Source organism: Elephas maximus, chromosome 9, assembly GCF_024166365.1.
Source record: "Elephas maximus indicus isolate mEleMax1 chromosome 9, mEleMax1 primary haplotype, whole genome shotgun sequence".
NCBI lineage: Eukaryota > Metazoa > Chordata > Mammalia > Proboscidea > Elephantidae > Elephas > Elephas maximus.
Window position 1 is genome coordinate 83,554,169 of NC_064827.1, and position 22,919 is coordinate 83,577,087.

The 22,919-nt window shown below is 45.6% G+C and overlaps 1 protein-coding gene across 1 annotated transcript in view; it reads left to right on the plus strand.

Moving 5' to 3' along the window:
• CFAP77 (cilia and flagella associated protein 77) overlaps positions 1 to 20,347 on the plus strand; it is a 169,965-nt gene extending 149,618 nt beyond the window's left edge. Inside the window, exon 6 of the mRNA XM_049896292.1 lies at positions 19,537 to 20,347. Coding sequence (XP_049752249.1) covers positions 19,537 to 19,659 — 123 coding nt within the window. The 3' untranslated portion in view covers positions 19,660 to 20,347. The remainder of the gene's footprint in view (positions 1 to 19,536) is intronic.
• Positions 20,348 to 22,919: the final 2,572 nt, after the last annotated feature.

Below are 22,919 nucleotides of genomic sequence, written 5' to 3' on the forward strand. Positions count from 1 at the left end.
TGTGACATATGTTGGGGGCTTCAAAGGAAAGATGTCTCTTGGAGACAGGCTGTCATCTGTTAAACAGCTCTAAGGGTAATAAACTTCTTTCTTAAGTTCAGTTCAAATATGCCTCCTTCCACCTTCCACCTCCTGGTGTGTTTCTTGCTTCTGGAACCCCACAGAATCATCTGCTCCCCCTTCCCTGTAACAGCCCTTTGAATACGTGAAGTCAGACACCACTTCTTCATAAGTCCCTAGGTTTCTATGCTCCTTGTGGCACAGAGCTCTGAATGTGGGCAGGTTGAACCCTGTGTGACAATGACGGTAGGCAGCTCAGACCACGTGGTCTCTGTCACTCAGCTGTTACATTCTCCACCTTCATCCTGATCCACCGCCATAGACCATCTGTCAATTTGAACTGCATTTCTACATGCTTTTCAAAGAAATGGTGGTTGAAGATGTCCATCAGTGCCGCTTGAATCATTTAATGCAAGAATCTATGTGAAAATTTCCTACTTGAGGGCAAATTCAGGAAAAAATTGCAGTCAGGTTTGTATGCTAATAATTGTAATAATAGTGGCAGCCGCCATGTCTTAAATGTTTACCCTGTGTACCAGCCATCATGCCAAGGGCTTGGCACACAATGACCTCATGGGATGGGTAGTATTACCCTCACTTTGCAGTTGAGAAACTGAGGGCCCTGATCACATGGCTGGAAAGTAATAGGAGCTCAGATCTTTCTGACTCAAAACCTGCATTCCTCACCACCGAGCTCCGCTGCTGTCCCTTCTTTTGTTGAAAAACCTTAGTTCACTGGATGGAATATGCTTCTTTTTTGCCTCACGTCGCAGAAATTGACCAACAATCAGAGCCTGTTCAACTCAGGGACCTGAAGGTTCTGTACTTTCTTCATATAGTCTGTTTTATATAACCCTTGAATCTCTTATTTAGAGACATGTGTAATCAGTTAGGCCCCTTCAAGTCACTTGGAAAGAGAAGCAGTATAAACATTGAAGAAAATAAAACACAACACCTCTTCCACTTAGAGGTTAAGCTAAACAAAGCAGATGGAAAGGATCTTCAGGATGCTTGAATCTTAGATTCATTTCTAAGGGCTCTGTTGTCTTGTCCCAAGTTCTTCATCTATCCATCCATCCATCCGTCTATCTATCAGTTCATCCAGTTAACCATCCATCTATCCATCCATGCATACATCCAGCCAGTCAGCCAGCAAGCCAGCCATTTGTCTGTCCATTTGTCTATCCATTCATCCATCCATCCGTCTGTCAAGCCAGCCAGTCAGCCAGCCAGCAGAGATTTGTTGATGTTTACCTGGTACCCGTAACAGTAGAGTTACCCAAGCTGTTTGAAAGTCTCCTGTCTGCTGATATTGCCCCAGAACAGTGGCAAGAACGTAGCACTAATATTCTTGTTGTCTGGCTGAGGACATGTAACTCTAATATTCCTATTTATAACTAGAGAGAATTGGCCTCATCAACCACGGAAAGGTTCTTCTCCTTCTTAGATGAGATACCAGAAAAAAATTCTTCCTGTTCATTATTCCAATCAGAGAAAAGGAGAAAAACACCACCAAACCCCACCACAGTGCACCCCACCCCAGTGAGCTGTGGACACCAAACATCTGAGTGTGTCCCCAGCTTCCCTGGAAGTAACACAGTAGTTGTTCAACAGCCTATATGAATAAGCGATAAGGTACTGACGGGCAGGCACTGTACGGACAGCTCAGCAAAGGACTTAATTTGCAACCGAGAACAAAATCAAAGACTCTGTCAGCTGAGGCACCGTGCGCCTGGATAACCACCATGCACTACCTGAGAAAGCACTGTCAGGTAAATTTCCAGAGAAAGTAATTAAGGAATCCCCGTTGTCTAAATTCAGCAGCAAAATTTGGAGCTCTGAAATTTGATGCTCACCAGGGATGTGGTGTCTCCTCCCAGCCTGATCCTTCATCAAAATGAACAGTGGAGGTTTATGAAGGGATTGTTGGTATGTTCCCCCTCCCTCCCTAAGATGCCCTTCCGGCACACTGTGTGGGTCTGCATGTGTTGTCTTGTCAAAGATGCAGGAAGCATCAAATGAGGTCGCCGCTCTGAGACAGGGGTAAGATTAATATACAAATATATAGACCTCTCTGAGATCCAACAAGTGCCAATTAATATTTATCAAGTATGCATGGTGTACCCAATACAGAGAATCAACATGCAAAACATACAGTCCCTGGCATCAGGGAATCTACACTCTAATTCAAAAGCTACAAATAGATGCTTTGTGTGATTGGAGGCACCCACCCTGGTGGGAGAACCCACCAGGAGTTTAGGTTAATATTTATAGCAAGTGGAATCTTCTTCCAGAGACAATGTAAAATTCTCAACCAGACATCACCAGCATCATGGCCGCCATTGGGGGAACATTGTAGAGAAGCCATCCCAAATCACCAAGGACTGTTCCATTTGCAAAGACTTCTCGGAAGGGTCTCCATCAACACTTGTCCTTCACTACCTTCTTAGCTCTCACTTGAGGTTAAAAGAAAAGAATAAGTCCCACTGCCGGTTGAAGATCAGAATCTACCATGACCGTTCATACCTTGCTATTTCTAAGTGGGGCCAGCAGGCTAAGGCAGGAGAGGGGACCCCACTGGTGTACCCCGCTGCTCACTTGCAGGCTGAGCCCCTCCAGCCAGACCCCTCACCTGCCACCTCCCAGAAGAATAGAGCCAAATAGACTCCCATCATCTGGGCTCTGAAAAGAACAGGGGGATCTCCCCCTCCCAGCAGCTCAACTTGTCAAGGCATTTGTTGACAACCCCATTGAAAACAGACCTCACTGCAGTTGTGAAGTCTCGTTCTGTCTCCCATTCACTCCTTTCTCAGACAGTTTTTGAAAGGCAAAAAGTCTGGAAAACACACGCACTCTCCCGGCCCCCACCCCCATCATACAGAGGGGGAGCGGCAGCAGCTTGGGTGAGCTGCAGTTGACGAGTTTCCTCACCTGGCCCCACAGTGCACCGCCTCCAATTAAATCAAAATGGTTTGTTTTTAATGGTCTTTTACACTGACAAGTGGGCGATCATTTTGGGCCCACTAGCTGTCAGGGAACTGAGGCAAATCCTCCGTTGATAATGCCCAATGCTTCCAATTAGGAGCCGAGGCCGCTCCTGGCGCGCTAACGATTCCCCAGCCATCCCCTAGGCCCCTTTGGCGCTGGCTGTTTCTTCTTGCCTCCTCCGCCGCAAATTACTGACACAAAACGAAAGGCCCCGCGTCTCCTCCGCCACGCCAGGCCCGGGCCCTGTTGGGTTTAATGAGCCGATGGAAGTTTCGTGGCTCCGGCGCTAAATTCTTTTCTTGTTTGACAGCTGCTCGGCTAAGGCGAGTGTTGACCTTATAAAAGATTTAGTGTTTCTCATTATTTTCTGTCAAGCGTCACAAGTGATGGCTCTGCGGTTATCATTTGCATCCTGGTGTGTGTATATGTGTGTTGGATGGGGGCTCCAGGATGGAGATGGGGTAACAGGAAGGGGTCTGTCTCTCCCCTCATTGTATTTGGCTCCTGCACAAGAATCTGCAGCATGACATTCTTCTTGGGCTGAGGTGTTTCAAAGAGAAGCCAAGATGCAAAGCCAGAGATAATGAATGGGTGGTTAGTGATGGCTTCCAGGCCTGCAGGACACAGCCGAGGTGGAGGCAAAGGAGAAAACCCAGTGCACCCTGAAGCTGTTGGACTCCCAGAGCCTGTATGACAACAGCTGAGCTAAGGGCAGGTGTGCTGGGCAAAAGGATGGTCCAAGCTAGACTTGGAGCTTTGGAGAGCTTCGGAGCCACATTCAAGATTTCATCAGAAAGAACTTATTACCAGGGAAAACTTATTACAGACCCCGTTTAAAGCCATCATCCACAAGCTTACTCCCTTTGCTCTGCACCTATGTAAGGACTGAATGGTTTTAAAAAGCAGAACCTTTTTTTTTTTTTTTTAATGACACACATTATTCTCCCCTGAGATGGCTATGGCAGCATTTGTTAGTCCTGATTTTTTTCCTGCACCCACGCCAGATTGGGGCTGCTCTATGTATAATAAGGCTCTTGAGATTTCATGCCCCAGCTCCTTCACCAGGCCTCCTGCGGGCCTTCCCCTCCCATCTCTTTCCATCTTGGTGTTCTTCCCCTCAATCGCACCTACTCACTGGCCGGCCCAGATGCAGGTGACCTGAGGTCACCGGAGAAAGAGAGAGAGTTAAAGGCAGATGAATGGGGATGTCTCCTCCCTGGATTTTAACTAAAAATAAATAATCTAACTAAATATAGACAATTTAACTAAAAATAGTTAAATTGTCTATATTCATGATTGTTATTTTTAGTTAAATTGTCTATATTCATCATTGTTACTGTGGGAGACTCTGTTTTGCTCTCCTGGGGCAAAAACATGGCACTGTCTCCCTCCCGTGTCCATGCAGACCTTACTAATCAATCACTGCACACTGGATTCAGCCTGAGAATATTTTATAACAGAACACTACTATCACCCATCATCAGTCTATGAAAGCTGCTATGTGAAATGAAACCTACACAACACCCTTGCCTTTGAGGGGTTATTTCAATAAATAGCTAAGTATTCTAAAAATTATGGTCTTTTTATGGTACATTAAGGTGATATTTATATAAAAAGAAGTAAAAAAAAAATAGCTCACTGAAGAAAAATAGTTAAATTTTACTTCATCAAAATTAAAAACTTTCATGCTGCAAACAACACCATAAGAAAGTGAAAAATTAACCCACAGAACAGGAGAAAATATTTGCAAATCATATATAAATGACTTGTATCCATAATATGTAAGTAACTCTTAAAATTCAATAATAAAAAGATAGCACAATTAAAAATGGGCAAAGGATATAAATAGACATTTCTCCAAATACATACAAATGGTCAAGATATACAAATGGCTAGTGAGCACATGAAAAGCTGTTCAACATCAGTAGCCAATAGGGAGATACTACTTCACACCCACCAGGATGGCTATAATAAGAAAAGACAGACAATAACAAGTGTTGTTGAAGAAGTGGGAAAACTGGAACCCTCATACATTGTTGGTGGAAATTTAAAGAGGTGCAGTCAATTTGGAAAACAGTCTGACACTTTCTCAAAAGGTTAAACAGAGTTAGTAGATGACCCAGCAACTGTGCTCCTAAGAATATACCTAAGAGAAATGAAAATATACATCCACACAGAAGCTTGTATGTGAATATTCGTAACAGCCAAAAGTGGAAACAGCACAAGTATCCAACTGATGGATAGTTAAACAAAATGGAATATTTGACCATAAAAAGGAATGATGTACTGAAATATGCTACAACATGGATGAACTTTGAAAGTACTATGTTAATATTATAAAAATGTTAAACAAGCCAGACACAAAAGACCATATGCTGTATGAGTCCAATTACATGGAACATCCAGAACAGGCAAATCCGTAGGAACAGAAACTAGGTTAATAGTTGCCAGAGGCTGGAAGGGAAACGGGGAGTGACTACTAATGGTACTAGTAGGTACAGGGTTTCTTTCTGGAGTGAGGAAAATGGTTTAAGCTTAGATTGTACTGATGGTTGCACAACCCTGTGACTATTCGAAAAACATTGAATGTGCACTTTAAATGGGTGAATTGTATGGTATGTAAATAAAGCTATTTTTTAAAAAAAGTCAGGCCACTTGAAAAAAATAGCTCACTGAGTCAGATGAGGGAGCATTGCCCAAATTCTGTCTTTGAAGTCTGAGCAGGGTGATAATTGGCTTCCATAAAATAACATGGCCCCCAGATGGTGAGAGAGGGTCGTGTGTTTCCTCAATTCCTCCTGATTATCCATTACATCTCCCATTTACCTGAATCCTATTAAACTTAGAAGCTGAAGAAGCAGAGATGGACACTGACCTGGAAGTTTGTGGGAAATTCAGAAGCACACCCCACCTTGGAACTGGTGTTACCATGGTCGATATATATATCAGCATCTAGCAGATAGATTCATTGTTCAATCTTTATTTCAGGTGCTGCTGATTGTTGTTAGCTGCCATCAAGTTGGCTCCAGCTCACGGCAACCCCAAGTAACAACAGAACAAAACATTGCCCAGTCCTGTGCAATCTTCATGATTGTTGGTATGCCTTGAGTCCACAGTTGTGGCCACCGTATATTTTTAGTGCCTTCCAACCAGGGGGCTCATCTTCCAGCACTATATCCAACAACATTCTAATGTGATCCATAGGGTTTTCTCTCATTGGCTAATTTTCGGAAGGAAATCGCCAGACCTTTCTTCTTAAAGGAAGGCTGCCGAGTAGCCTTAGCTAATCCTTGAGAATGTTCTAAAGATGTTTGGATGACTTGTGGAAACAGCAAATTGATTCTCCCTTCCAGGCATGAGTGACTATCTTCAGCCTCAGAAATATTCAAGAACCCTACAGCCCGAACCCCACCTTCACACAGACCCAGATTCCAGTTCTGGCTTTGCCACTCAGTAGCTGGCAAACCTTGGGCCAGTGTCTTAACCATCCTGAGCTTCCGTTTCCTTTCTTGTCAAATGGGGATGATGTCTCTCCTCCCAGAGGCTGTTGCTCTGCCCCACACACCTGACCACAGTTTGCTGCGGTTGTTGCAGTTGCCATTTTAGAACCCATACTAGACCTTGTGGAGAAGCAAGAAGTTTGTTTTCCCAGCCAGAGTTTGGATGTTCCTTGAAAACGCGGTGTGTGTCAGCGGGGAGGGTCATGCCCCTGTGTTCTTGCTCCATCTATTTTTGGACTACAGAGAAATTAGAGCTGGTAGCAGAATAACAATTTAGGAGACCAGATGTCTCTAGGGAGATTGTTATCCTCATTAATTACTTAAAATACAAACCTGCTACATCAGAGCTTAGGGTCCTGCCTGTTTGCCCATGATGTCTTACATGGATTTGTGTCCTACCAGGACCTCTGACCTCCAGCTGCCCCGAACTTGACAGAAATTACTGACCTGGGACTGATCCATAATTTTCAAGTGCCTCTCATTAAAGTAGACAGCCTCTCAATCTTTTAAAGCAAAATCTCTCTTCCAGTCACCTGAATGGTTGTCACTTAAAAAAAAAAAAGCAAAACTAAAATCTCTGTGGCTGCCTTTTTTTTTTTTTTTTAAGCTCTTTGGCAGATTTTTTTTTAAATCTGGCTATTTTTTTTTCTCGAATCCTCTCTTTTGCCTTTTTGGTCCACAGACTTGGCACTGGGAAGCTTCATGTCCAGGCGTGGGACCATCATGTGACTAATGAGTCGGGGCTGGAGAGTCAGCTGGACCAGCTGCTCCTGGCAGTGGGATTGGACCAGGGACCTAAACTCTAGGAGCATCACGGAAAAGCTGCTCAGCCCATGAATTTGTACAGCAGTGGTGTATCGGGCATCTCTCTATCTTCTCTGACGCACACCAACTAATTCTAACTCTGCTGCCTGAAATCAACTGCACACGCAGCACTTCTTCTGACCCTGACCATCAGAACCAGGTCAGACCTCACAAATCAAATGGGCACAGTCCTCCAGACTGCCAAGTTTGCCCAAGACTTCAGATGTCAGACACAAGCTTGAAGCTCCACGATACCCTCACTTCTGATCTGCTGGTTACAAATTTGGAGATTTCCATTACCTCCTCGGGTTCAATAATTCACTGGAATAATTCTCAGAACTCGGAAAAGCCCTATACTTAGGACTGCAGTTTTATTATAGCAAGAAGGATACAAATGAAGCAACACCTAGGGCAAGGTCTGGGAGGGCCCTCAATGCGGAGCTTCCATGTCCCAAAAAGGAAAACATTGCCCTCAAAGCACTGGTATCTTTCACCGAACAGGAATCCCATGAAGACTAAGTGTCTGGAGCTTTTACTGGGCTTTTGCTACACAGGGTTGATTGACTGAATCATTGTGCATGTGGTTGAACTCAACCTCCAGCCCTATCCTCTGAGCTTCAGCTGATATCATGTGGTGGGTCTTTACAGCATGGCCATCCCTCACCCAAGAGTCACCTCATGAGCATAGCCCATTAGGTAAGTGTGGTCTGGGGCATTTCAATGGTTTAGAAATTACCTTTCAGGAACCAAGGACAGAGACCAGATTCTTTGGGTAAAGTTAAGTGTATGCCTCACCAGTGGGCTTGTTTTCTTCTACCCATTGTGACCCTCCACACACACCCCAAATCTCTGGATCAAATCCATTGTCCTCCTACTCTAAAGAGCCCCATGGCTATGGATGCCTGCATTCCCTACCTGTAGCAAAGTGCTCCTGCTGAAGGAAGAAGAAAGCAAGGAAAGAAGAGAAAGAAAGATACCACTCACCCTTTAGCAGGTGGACCAAAGCCATTGAGTCCAACAAAAGCCCAGTGACACTGGGCAAATGGGAAAATAACCAATGTCTCACCTTCAGTTTGAGCCTCTGGGTCTTGGATATTTTCATAAGGCACTGAGATGAATTTAAGTCCCATGAACCAAGATAGGCCTAACCAGTTGCTGTCAAGTCAGTTCCGACTCAGGGTAACCTCATTTGTGTCAGAGTAGAACTGTGCTCCATAGGGTTTTCAGTGGCTGTTTTTTTGCTAAGCCTTTCCTCCAAGGTGCCTCTGAGTGGACTTGCCTCCAACCTTTCAGTTGGTTAGCAGCTGAGCATGTTAACCATTTGCACCATTTAATTAACCATTGCACTCCAGAGAGGAACCATCAGGAGGCAAAGTTAGCATAAGCCAATGTCACAAACCGCTGGTTGTAAACCTTCTCTTGGCAGCAGAACTCATTACTCTAATGGAATTATACACACATCTCCAATAAATAAAACTGATAAAACAGAGCAACTCTTTCTAAAGTGTGTGCATGAAAGGGGGGAAGGCAATTCCATCCAGCCCCTCAGCACACCTATTCCTTGCCCCTAAGACACCTCTCCAAAACACAGTTTGTGTTTTCATATTAAAAGGCGGGGGGAGGGAGGCAATAATCCCCTACAAATGAAGCAGAAATTCTCTCTTCTTCCTTTTCTATGCTCAATCCTCCCCTCCCCGAGGCAATCCCAAGAGTGCCTTCCTCATGCATCCCTTCCTTCCCTTTTGTTTCATTTAACTAGATTCAGATGCATCCTTGAGCAATATAGGGAATCGTTTTGTATGTCTTAAAATTTTTGTATAAATGGCATCGTATTTACGTTCTATTCTGTAACCTAAATACTTTTTTTTCACACAACATTATGCTTTTGATATTTATACGTGTTGATTCAGATAGGTCTAGAGCAGCGCCATCCAATAGAATTCTCTGTTGTTGTTAGGTGCCCTTGAGTCAGTTCCAATTCATAGCGACCCTCTGCACAACAGAATGAAACCCTGCCCGGTCCTGCGCCATCCTCACAGTTGTTGCAATGCTTGAGCCCATTGTTGCAGCCACTGTATCAATCCATCTCATTGAGGGTCTTCCTGTTTTTCGTTGACCCTGCACTTTACCAAGCATGATGTCCTTCTCCAGGGACTGGTCCCTCCTGATAACATGTCCAAAGTATGTGAGACTAGTCTTTCTATCCTTGCTTCTAAGGTACGTTCTGGTTGTACTTCTTCTAAGACAGATTTGTTCGTTCTTTTGGCAGTCCATGGTATATTCAATATTCTTTGCCAACACCACAATTCAAAGGTGTCAATTCTTCTTCCGTCTTCCTTATTCATTGTCCAGCTTTCGCCCACTACGCCCACCAGGTTTCCAAATAGAATTCTCTAGGATGATAGAAATGTTCTTAACCTGTGCTGTCCAAAGCAGCAGCCACTAGGAAGCCACAGGCAGCTGTGGAGCGCTTAAAATGTGATGAGTGTGACTGAGAAACTTATTTTTTAATTTTATTAAATTTTAGTTCATTTAAATTTAACTAGCCACATGTGGCAAGTGGCTACCATGCTGGACACTGCACCTCTAGAATACTCATTTGAACAGATGTAGTATTCCATTGTATGTATTTACCACCTTTGGTTTACCCAGTCCACTACTGATGGACATACAGTTGTTTCCAGTATGTATTACCCTGATGGCGCAATGGTTGAGTGCTTAGTTGCTAACCAAAAAGTTGGCAGTTTGAACTCACCCAGTGGCTCCCAGGGAGAAAGACCTGGTGATCTGCTTCTGTAAAGATCACAGCCTAGAAAACCCTATTAGGACGGTTCTACTCTGTCACATGGGGTCACTGTGAGTCAGAATTGACTTGAAGTCACCCAACAACAACAACATTATCATGTTACAGAGGGAATCCTTGTACACCCCTTTTAGCTTAAAATTTTCTCCAGGATATGCATCTAAACATGGACTCATTGGTTCATAGAGTGTACACATTTCCAGGCTTTCTAAAAAAAAAAAAAAAAGAAAAGGCTTTCTAGTTGGGGCCAAATTCAGAGTGTCTGTACCAATTAACACCCTTACTAAAAAAAAAAAAAAAAACTCATTGCCGTCGAGTTAATTCCGACTCACAGCAACCCTATAGGACAGAGTAGAACTGCCCCATAGGGTTTCCAAGGAGCAGCTGGTGGTTTCGAACTGCCAACCTTTTGGTTAGCAGCCGAGCTCTTAACCACTGTGCCACCCTCACTAGTAGTATATAAAAGTTTCCGTTTCTGATGCCAGATTATTATTATTACCAACCCGATGGGTGTGAAATGGTGTTTTGTTACTTTAATTTGCTATTCCCTGATTACACATTAGGGTGAGCATCTTTTCCTATGCTTGTTGGCCATTCAGGTTTTTCCTCTGTGAGCTGCCTGTTCATTTCTTCTGCCCACTTTTCTATTGATGTGGGACCCTACCATCATTTTCCCCTGCCGTCTCTGCCTTACCCTTTGAGTCTCTGCTTTTTACGTTGTTTCCTTCAGAAGTCTTCTCTGGTCCCAAGGTATGAATTTTATTCTCTGTATTATAAACTCTTACAGAATCTGGTACCTCTTTTACAGTACTTAGTACAATTATGGAGCCCTGGTGGCACAGTGGTTAAAAGAACGGCTGCTAACCAAAAGGTTGGCAGTTTGAATCCACCAGCGACTCCTTGGAAACCCTATGGGGCAGTTCTTCTCTGATCTATAGGGTTGTTATGAGTTGGAATCAACTCGACAGCAACATTGTTCTTTTAGCACAATTATGATGAAATCAGTTGTGTAATTATATACATGTTTTGGTTCTGGTTTTGTTTCTAGTTTAAAACAGCAGAATAAATTCCCACAGTTCTAGAGGGTAGACATCTGAAATTAAGGTGTTGGCAGGGCCCTGCTGTCACTGGGAGTCTAGGGAAGAATGCATTCCATGTCTCCTAGTTTCTGGTGGCTTCCAGCAAGCCTTGGTATTCCGTAGCTTGTAGCTTAATCATTCCAATTTCTGCCATTATCTTTACTTGACTGTCTTCGCTCCACGTATGTTTTGTAATTATATTTTTATTACTAGCCTCCTGGCCCCATAAGAGCAGAGACTTTGATTCTCACTGCATCCTGGTGCCTAGGACAGTGTCTGGCACATAGAGGATGCTCGTAACTATTCACTGGGCAAAATAGTGAACGGAAGGATGATGGCCACACCTTGCCTCCTAACCCAGATCATGTGGGTGCCCTCTCTGATGGCGCCAGTTCACTGTACATACAGATTTTCTGTTGAAAGTAGATCAGAGTTTTCAAGCAAGTATTCAAAGCAAAACCTCAACAAAGACTACAGTATCTAATTCAGACAGATTACTCTGACACCAAAGAAATTAAATTAGAAAACAGTAATAATCGGTGGTTTAGTGGTAGAATTCTCGCTCTTCATGCAGGAGTCCCAGGTTCAATTCCCAGCCAATGGACCTAAAGTACAGCCACCGCCCATCTGTCAGTGGAGGTTTGCATGTTGCTATGATGCTAAACTGGTTTCAGTGGAGCTTCTAGACTAAGGTAGACTAGGAAGGAAGGCCTGGTGATCTAGTTCCAAAACATCAGCCATTCAAAACCCTATGGAGCACAGTTCTACTCTGACACACATGAGGTCATCATGGGCTGGAGTCCAATCCATGGCAACTGGAATAAGGAGTGTCAAGGGAAAATCTCTTCTAAGATATGGCCGCTGCTCATCTCTCCAGTGTCATCTTCTGTCCCTAGCCACACTGGCTTGGTTTCTGTTCCTCTGATTCATCCCAATTCCTCCCACCTCAGGGCTCTGGCTGACCTCTGCTGCCTGGAGCGCTCTGCCGATTTCTCTTCCACTGGCTAGCTCACTCATCTTCCCTAGAGAGACCTTCCTGCCTTCTTGGATGGGCTGAGATTTTTCCCAATACACAATCATATTTAGCAGCTCTTGTATAATTGTTACTGAGCGATTACAAGTATACCGTGCTTAGTGCCTGCCTCCCACGCCTGCCTGCAGGGTTCACGTGGGCATGGCAGGGTTTTGCACAGTGGAAGCACTCCATCTTTACTTGTGGGAAGTGACACAGGTGCCCCCCATGCACACATGACCAGCACCTTCACCACCTGAGGTGCAGCCGCCCTGCCCGGCTCCCAGGGCTGCTGGCAGGTGCAGGGCTCGCCTCTTATTTACCTGCATTGACCTTAGAGCGGCTCAGATCTCCATTCAGCAAAGCTGTCTCCTGCCAAAGCCGTTACAATTTCTTAGCTCCAGGCAGAGACAGACCGCAGATGGCTTAATTTAGAAGCATCTCAGTAGGAATTCCTTGCTCCAGAGCTCTTCATCCTTTGACTCCAGCGGTCCATGGGATCGTGACCACACAGGGGAAGGAGGCTGACTCCTAATTAGGACCCTCATCTCTGCCTGAGCTGCTGTTTTAGGAGGATCAGGGACCACAACTCTCCCAGCAGGGACTTGCACTCGACTCATTTCACAAGCATTTATCAAAGGACGATGTTGCATGGAGATTAAAGCTCTGGGCCCAGAGCCCTGGGTTTCAACCTCTGCAACCTTGGGCAAGGGACTGAACTTGTTGAGCCTCTATTTCCACATCTGTCAAATGGAAACAATGATGGCACTTTCCTTATGGGGACGTTTTGAGGCTTGTGGGAAATAATGCAGAGCTGCTGGCAAATGGCAGGTCTGATTTTATTATAATATTGCCTTGACAACAGGGGCTGAAGATTCCAGGGAAAATTTTGCAGAGGGTCCCCCTGCTACTTGGACTTCCATTTTCTGGTTAGGGATATCAAGTGGGGATATCAGTGGTTCAGAATAGGCCCAAATTCCCCTCTCTTTCTAAAGATCCATGGGGTGTAAGCTTTCAGGTGAATCAGCTTTCAGGAATGCCCACAGGACCCAGCCACAAAGCATCTCCTTTGGTCTTTATATCCACACTCAACATGCCCCTTCCTCCCCTCTGACACTGTTCTCTCCCCCTGTAACGTTCAACCCACCGCCCTCATCCCAATCCTTCCAGGCCAGATTCACGTCCCACCTGACCAGAGAGAGAGGCCTTCTCTGACTACCTGAGGCCAGGTGAGTTCCACCACTTCCTTCTTTCCTTCCTTCATTCTTGACTTGTTTGTTCACCCATCCAACTTTGTTTAAACACCCCCTGGCCCCAAGGGTTCCGTCAGGGAGCAGGACAGCTGTAGTCCTTGTCTGGCAGATCTCCTGGGCTGATACTTCCTTAAGCTCCACCGTATTGGATCACTTAACTCCAGGAGATTCCAGTTGGAACAGGAATTCATCAACATCAGAGAACACAGGCTACGTGCCTTCTGCCTCCCTGGCATTGCTGGGAACACAGTAGTGCTCAGTTCCTGGGGCAACCTGCCCAAACTCTTCTACAGGAAACCATGGGGAAAAACAGAGCTTGGAATTCCAAAGTACAAGGGACGTTTGCCTGTATCCCCTGTCACATAGTAGGTGCTTAATAAATATTTTTTAGATGAACAAATTAGTGTTTTTCCTCACTGAACTGTCTAAATAAATGGAGATTGCAAAAAAGAATATCTCTAATTGGGGTTCACTTTTGTCCATGTGCTAGTTTTAACCTCATTACCTCTAAGCTGAGCAGCTCCTTAGGGGCTCACTCTTCCTGCTGCCTCCTCAGGAAATCAGATGAGAGCAAGTGCTGACAAGATTCCCACTATCAACACCACCCGCCATAGGTACCACCTGCCCTCAGCACCACCCCACCATAGTACCACCCACCATCAGTACCTCCACCATCAGCACTACCCCCTATTCCTGGATGCTGAACGGGGAGGGATGTGAGGAGGTGGCAGAGAACCCAGAGCTGCACTTCCCTGTTAAGAACCATTGGTGATGGGCCACCAGGGACAGAACTATTACCAATCTGAATGCTTAAGTCTGAGCCTGGCTGGGGATCTGAATCTGCTGGGGTGTCCATGAGGTCCTGGGACCCTGATATGGCCAACTTTGCTGAGTTTCTCTAGCTGTCTTTGGGGAACTGCAGGTATCAGGAAAATTGTGTCACAGTATAAAAATCCAGCCATCGCTTGCCAGAGGGGACACAAAGGTGTAGCCTAGAAGCCTTTGTTTACTGGCTACTTTCTTCCTGCACCATGGATAGGGCCTTCATTTTTTTCAATAACTTTTGTGAACCGTTGGGGAATTTTCCTAAACCTGGAGGCTGAACTGAGAACAAGATCATGGTTTGACTGATCAGAATGAGTGAGCACCAGGTATTTAGCCCTGGAGTGCATTCCCTGGAAACCCTTGGTCTGGGTGGGTGTTAGGTGACTGTGCTAAGAACGTGCAGCCTTGACCCTGCCCTGGTGGACTCAGCTTTGGGTAAACCCTGACGGTTTACAAGAGCCCTGGGGGAAATTCTTATGCATACTCAAAACAGGGACATGCAAATGTCTACAAAACCTCTGAGACTGCCTGTACTGTTTTATATGTAAAAATATGTGGGTTTTTGGGTTTTCCACAGAGTCTCCAAAGGGTCCATATCCCCCAGAGACTAAAGGACATGTTTTTGTATCCTGAAATAACTAACTACATCTACTCATCACCATTTGATTTTTAGGTTTTCTGATAAGCTTCTGGAGCCAGTGGGTGGTGTGAATGGTTAATGCGCTCAGCTGTTAACTGAGAAGTTGGAGGTTCGTGTCCCCCCAGAGGCTCCTTGGAAGAAAGCCCCGTCTATTTAATTCTGAAAAATCAGCCATTGAGAACCCGATGGAGCACAGCTCTACTCTGACACATATGGAGTTGCCCTGAGTCAGTTCTGTCTCAACGGCAACTGGTTTCATGAGCTTCTGCCCCTCCCCCCCGCCTCTTTGATTTCACCTCAGTGGGTGAATGCAGGAAGCACCCCAGACACAGCATGAGCCACAGCTGCAGTGCAATGTTCTAGAGAGAATCCAGAACTTAGAGCCTAAAGGTTGGGGGCTAAGTCAGAGCTTCTCTGCCCTGTGGGGCAAACCTTGAACCAAATCCAGCTCTGGGGCACAGTTTCCTTGTCTGTAAAATGGGGACCACAGTCCAAGCTGGTTTCTGCTGGGCTCTCATGTCCCCTGACAATGAGTGAGCACAGCTTCTTGGGCCTGAGGTCTGCAGCCTGTATAGGTCACAGTGACCCAAAGCAATGACCCAGACTTTGGATTTGGAGGTAGCCTGATGTTGTCTTGGGGCAAGGAGGTGGACACAGGCCAGATGACAAGCCTGGAGGGGCCCGGAGCTGCATCAGCTCCGTAACTGGCCTCAGTAGAGACATTATCCTAGTTCTCTGCCTTGAAGAACCCACAGCCGGGCTGCAGAGCCCTGGTTAAGGTTCATTAATTTCCCCTGGGTAGGGATGGAGGAGGGACCCCACCCCTGGCCCCCACCAAGCACAGAGACATTTCTATTCAATTTCTCCTTGTCATCCCTCCGTTTCCTTTCAACATTTTATCCTCTCCCCATTTTTCTCCTTTCTCACCTTTTGTTACCTCAAGGCTGCCTACAGGATTGGGGGCTAAGCAGACCACCCTCGGGTGGGCAACTCAGGCCTGAATTCTTGACAAGAGGCTCGTGGGGGTCCCAGGGCACGGGTCCTGCTTTATCCTTTGGTGCTTCCTGCCAAATCCAGAGGGAACCTGCCCTGCTGACCCTCCAGTCTCACCTCAGGTCACCTCGTCCCCTCATGAACTTGAGCTCTAGAGGGCCCCGGGGTCAGTGCATGATGTTCCCTTTACCTGGGAAAGCCATGCCCATCCCACAAGCCTCCTATGAACTGTCTCTTCCTCAGGAGGCTGCCCCTGACTCTAGCAAAGTTTCACCCATTGCTCTTTGTTCTCATTCACACCCCTCATCTTTACTCTGTCACTCGTAATGAAATAACTTGGTATTATTGTTCCGTGTGTGTTCTCCCTCTGGATTAAAAGCGCCATGAGAATAGGGCCCAGCTCTCTCTTGTTTACCACTGTATCCCTAGCGCCTAGCAAAGAATGGTGATCAATGAATATATTGCATAAATGAATGAATGATGAATGAATCAATGATGCATAAATAAACACGTGAACCTAGACCCTTTCAGCCCCGTGCCTCTCGGGTTATTCTAAAGGGGAAAACACCATTTTGCCGGGATGTTGCGTTAAGTTAATGAGTCAGATTTTCTCACACTTGGAGGTGGACAGAATGGACAAGGTGGATACCAGGAGACAGGAGGGGTTTTCACCGATTACCATTCTCTGGGAAGGAAGGGCAGTCTGAAACACTGATTGCATAAAATTTTAACTGAAACTGCCACTCCTTGGATCCGCCTTCCTCACATGTTTCCTTCCGACGAGGCAAGGGGGTGCTTTCTTGAACCCTGGCTCTGGTTCTATTGTCAGTCACTTGATTCCTATGGGGTGCTCCCCACCCACAGCTGGCTGGAGAGGAGTCGGGTTATCTTCCCAATGAAGGAGCGTTGACAGCCACTGGGACAGCGTGGCTTGTTGGGGTGTTTGGTCATGAAAAAGCAGCATTTTAAGGACGGGCACTGGCTATTGGGTTCTAGTCCATAGTGGCTGCAGCTTGCTGTCAGGTGCTATTTATTATGCATATCTCTTCTCTGGAAATGGGCTGGTAAGGATAAGGAACTCTGGGACACAGGGATACCTGGGCAGCCCCCCTCTCGACTACCGCCCTTTCATGGCTCACCCCAACTCAGATCAGGGTGCTCAGAAACACTTATTCTCACTTCTTTCCTTTTCAGCTGTCCCTGGGGCAGCTTTCACCCCTGACATAGAACAGATGAGCCCTCACAAGGGTTTTCTTTAGACAAGGCTTTCAGGATGCTGTTGCAAGTAAAAGCAGGGGCCAGTTATAGACACTGTTCTAGGCATGCCCACTCTTAAAAGACAAATGTATCCTCAGAAATGTAACACAGGGTTACCACATGTCTTAGTTATCTAGTGCTGCTATAACAGAAATACCACAAGTAGATGGCTTTTACAAACAGAAATTATTCTCTCACAGTTTAGGAGGCTAGATGTCCAAATTTAGGGTGCCAGCTCCAGGTGAAGACTCTCTCACTCTGTAAGCTCTGGGGGAAGGTCCTTGTCATCAATCTTTCCCTGGTGTAGGAGCTTCTCAGCACAGGGACCCTGGGTCCAGAGGACGTGATCTGCTCCTGGATCTTCTTGCTTGATGGTTTTGAGGTCCCTATCTCTCTGCTTGCTTCTCTCTCCTTTTATCTTTTGTAAGATTAAAGGTGATACAGGCCACACCCCAGGGAAGCTCCCCTTATGTCGAATCAGGGCTGTGACCTGATTAAGGTTGTTGCATCCCACCCTAATCCTCTTTAGAATAGCCTAATCTTGCCTCGTTAACCACAAGGAGCTATTAGAGTTTACAACACAGAGAAAAATTACATCAGATCACACAATGGAGGACAACCACATAATACTGGAAATCATGGCCTAGCCAAGTTGACACATATTTTGGGGGACACTATTCAATCCATGACACCATATGACCCAGCAATTTTACTCCTCGCTATATACCCAAGAGAAATGAAACCATTATGTCCACACAGAAACTTGTACACAAATGTTCATAGCAGTATTATTCATAATAGCCAAAATATAGAAACAACCCAAAAGTCCATCAACAGATAAATGGATAAACAAAATGCGGTATATACATATAATGGAATACTATTCAGCCATAAAAAGGAACTAGGTACTGACACATGCTATGACACGGATGAACTTCAGAAACATTAATCTGAGTCAAAGAAGCAAGACACAAAAAGACAAATATTGTATGATCCCACTTAAATGAAAAGTCTGGAATCGGGAAATCCAAAGAGACAAAAAGTAGACTAGTGCTTCTCAGGGGCAGGGCAGAGGTGGGAAAAGGGGAGTGGCTGCTTAACGGGCCCAGGGTTTCCATTGGGAATGATGAAAAAGTTTTGGAACTAGACAGTGGTGATGGCTACACAACTTTGTGAAGCTACTAAATGCCACCGAATAGTACACTTTAAAGTGGTTAAAAGAGTAAATTTTATGTTATATATATTTTGCCACAATTTAAAAACATATAAAATTAAATAAAAAAATTAAAAACAGGACAAACGTGGTGCTCACTAATGTATATAAAAAGGTTAAAAGAAAAAGAATTAGAAAAGGGGTAGAAAAGAAAGGATAATTACAATAATAACAGGCCAGTAACTGAGAGCTAACTGTGCTGCACTATTTATATGCAGTATCTGGAGTTCTCTCAACAAATCACAGGGTAGGTAACAGAAGTGGTGGGTCAGTGATATAGTTTTTGCCTTCCGTGCGGGAGACTCAGGTTCAATTCCAGCCAATGCACCTCATGTGCAGCCACTGCCACCTGTCAGTGGAGGCTTGCGAGTTGCTATCACCTTGAACAGATTTCGGCCCAGCCTCCAGACTGAGACAGACTAGGAAGAAAGGCCTTGTGTGATGTAATTCCAAAAATCAGCCAGTGGAACCTCTATGGATCACAATCGTCCGATCCTATTGTGTACTAGGTTGTCATGAGTCGGGGGCCAACTCAATGGCAGCTAACAACACCACAACGGAAGCTCAGAAAGATGAAGGGACTTGCCCCAAAGCCCACAGTCATAAGCTGCAGAGCTAGGATCCAAACTCCAGTCCAACTAAACCTGTCCTGCAGGGAGTGGAAGTGAGGAGTACAGGGGTGTGAAAGGAATAGACGAGAGGTTATGAAAGTGGAAGGAAAGTGAAATGGAAAACAAGGAGTCAGCATGGGCCGACATGAGGCCAGGTGAGCCAGTTCTGGGCTCTGGGCCACAGTCTGAAGGAGACACTGTGGGCGAAATGAGCTGGGTAGGAAGTCAGGGCCTGGTGTGGCCACTAGCTTGTGTGACTCTGGGATGAGGAGGTACCTCATCTTTCATAGCCCCAGGGAAATGAAGGTCAAAATACCTACATCGTTAGCATCTTACAACTAATTGGATGGCACCTAGGAGGCTCCCAATACGTAACAGCAATCTTTATTATTACTCCAAGATTGAAGTAAGGGGCAGGCAAGGGGTAAAGGGGAGCGTCCAGAGCTGCCTCCACAGCAGACTCACTCTCACTGGCCTGCGCTTCCTTTCTGTCCGCAGGTCGGCCCCCAGCTTGACACGTTCCCCACTGAAGCTGATCGCCAGAGAGCATTCAAAGCCCACCGGGAAGAGTATGCCGTGCGCCAAGGGGCCCTGAGGATGGGCAACTACACCCACCCCTAGCCCCTCGCCTTCCATAAGAAGCCTTCTTGATGCAGTAGGAAATTCCCTGCAGGACTCACCTTTCTTACCCCAAGTCACATAGGATACCACCCCCCATTTTTGGGGGGTTCTGCTTCTGCAAGGACCACAGATTCAGGTCTTCGTTTAATTATTTTTGGTAGATCCCTCTCTTTTTAGGCCAGCCAATACTAGTCTTACCTGCGCCCTAGTGTCCTACTCTTCTATCTATCTGGGGACCCCCCTCCTCATCCTGCATCTCTTCTCACACCCTCGCTGGACAAGACAAACTCAAATTACTAGACAGTTTTTTAGACCCCAGGCCAAGGGATCAATTCCACAGCTCTGCCCATTAAGAGTTAAGAACAAACTGTATCTGCAACAGTGACATGCTTTGAAAGCCTTGGTTTTATATTCCAAATCTGAGTTTTCATTGCTGTTTTTGAGATGCCTGGTGTCTCACCGTGGCATTATTAGGCATTATTCCTCGGGCCTGCCTCCACCCCCTCGGTGCCAGGGTGAGCAGCGGGCTGAAGGTATACAGGCTGGAGAACTTCTCAGCCAAGCTCCTGGGCACCTCTTAACTCAATCTTTCTGTGTGTTCTTTGGCTTCTCCTCACCGGTTCTCTCCTGATCGATTTTTTAAATTAAAGATGCTGTTTGTCATTCTCCTCTTGTGCTTTTATTTGAAAACCAGTAAAACTAGGGAGGGAAAAAAACCACAGACTCTTTAGATGAGAGCATTACCATGCAAAGGCTCTTCAAGGTCGACTACCCTCCTCTGAGATATCCCAACAGTGCCTTTACTGAGTCAGACAAATTCTCCAGTCTTTAAATACCATTTCTGCTCTGAGGATTCCCAAATGTTGGTCTCCAGCCCTGAGAACTGCCTGGAAGTTCTTTTTTCCAACTGGCCACTTGGCACCACCGCTTGGATATCTGATGCTCATCTCCCAGACAAGACAGAACACTTGATTCTTCTTCCCCTAAACTTGCTTCTGCCTCGTTTTTCCCATCTCATAAATGAGACCAACCATCAACCCAGCGGCTGAAGCCAAAAACCTTCATTACTCTCTTTCCTTCACCTCTCACACCTAACCCATCAGCAAGCCTATCAACTTTACCTCCAAAAAACATATCTTGGATACATCCACTTGTCCTCATCTCCACTCCCACAACGGGAAGTCCCAGCCTCTCATCCCCTGTGTAGATAAAGGCAGTAGATTCCTAACCTATCTCCCTGTTTCATTCTTGCTTCCCTTGCTATCCATCCTCCACAGGTAAGGCAGCCACTTGACACTACAGCGGCTCCTGTTGTTCTTAGAGTCAAGTCTACACTCTGACCAGGGCCAGTACAACCCTAGGGGGTAGCCAAGGGCCATCCCTCTGGCTTCATCTCGAATCTCTTGCCCCTTTCATCACTCTCCTCTGGCCACAGCACATTCATTCCTGCCTTAGACTTTGTGCTTATTTCTCCCTCTGCCTAGAACACTTTGGCCCTAGATGGTCACATGCCTGCCCCTTCTTGTCATTCAGACCTCACAAAGTGAATCTAACAATGTATGAAAAAAAGAATTATACACCACAACCAAGTGGAATTTATCCACAGTATGCAAGGCTTGTTCGACATTACAAATCAACTAATATAATTCATCACACCAATAGGCTAAAGAAGACAAATCATATGAGCACATCAATAGATGCAGAAAAAGCACTTGGCAAAGTCCAACATGATAAAAATCTCTCAGTAAACTAGAATGGAGGGGCACTTCCTCAACTTGATAAATGACATCTACAAAAAACCTATAGCTGACGTCATTCAGATCTTCGCTCAAAAGTCAAGTCTCCTCCAAATTGCCGGGATGGGGTCTGTGGGGACCATGGCCTCAGGGAACATCTCTCTCTATTGGCATAACATAGTTCATAAAGAAAATGTTCTACCTTCTTCTTTGGTGAGTAGCGTCTGGGGTCTTAAAAGCCTGTGAGCAGCCATCTAAGATACTCCACTGGTCTCACCCCTTCAGGAGCAAGGGAGAGTGAAGAAAACTAAAGACACAAGGGGAAAATTAGTCCAAAGGACTAATGGACCACAACTACCATGGCCTCCAGCAGTCTGAGTCCAGTACAACTAGATGGTGCCCAGCTACCACCACAGACTGCTCTGACAGGGATCACAATAGACAGTCTTGGACAGAGCTGAAGAAAAATGTAGAATAAAATTCTAACTCACACACACACACACAAAAAGACCAGACTTACTGGCCTGACAGAGACTGGAGAAACCCCAAGATATGGCCCCCGGACACCCTTTTAGCCCAGTTATGAAGTCACTCCTGAGATTCACCCTTCATTCAAAGATTAGACAGACCCATAAAACAAAACAAGACTAAAGGGGCACACCAGCCCAGGGGCAAGGACTAAAGGGCAGAAGGGGAGAGGAAAGCTGGTAATAGTGAACCAAGGTCGTGGGTTGTTAACCAGTGTCAAAAAATAGTATGTATTCCATTTAATGGGAAACTTGTTCGTTCTGTAAACCTTCATCTAAAGTAAAATGAATAAATAAAAAAGTCAAGTCTCCTACTCAAAAGCCCTTCCCTGAAATAGTACCAGTACCAGTTACCATCAAGACAATTCGGGCTCATGGCAATCCCATGTGTGTCAAAGTAGAACTGCTCCACAGGGTTTTCAATGGCAGAATTTTCAAAAGTAGATTGTCAGGCCTTTCTTCTGTGGCACCTCTGGGTGGACTCAAACCACTAACCTTTTGATTAGCGGCCAAGTATGTTCACCAGTTAAATTCATATCAGCCTGTCTTATGATCTGCAAATCAATGACCCCTATCATAAAGTCGACGGCCTATCTCCCCCTCTAGAAGGGATACTCCTTGAGGTCAGGGACTGAAGAGGTCTTGTTCATCACCACATCCCATGGTGATGCTGAGTCACAACTGTAGAATGAACCTACAGGGCACCTCCAGGCAGGGAATGGCGAGCAGCCTGGTCAGGGACCCTGAGTCTTACAATTACCCAAGGGGTGGAACCATTGCCACATTACATATTTGACTGAGTTTCTTAATTAGACCCCATTCCACCCACACACTGCTGCTCATTAGAAGCCAATTCCATAGAAATGCCACACACCAACCCCCTCCTAAACCTGGCTTAACCAGGGCCTTGATAGGACCGTACCCTGAAAATACCCCTCCTACCACATGAACCCAAGAGAAGCCACATCCCCACTCATGTTGGCTAAAACCACTCTGG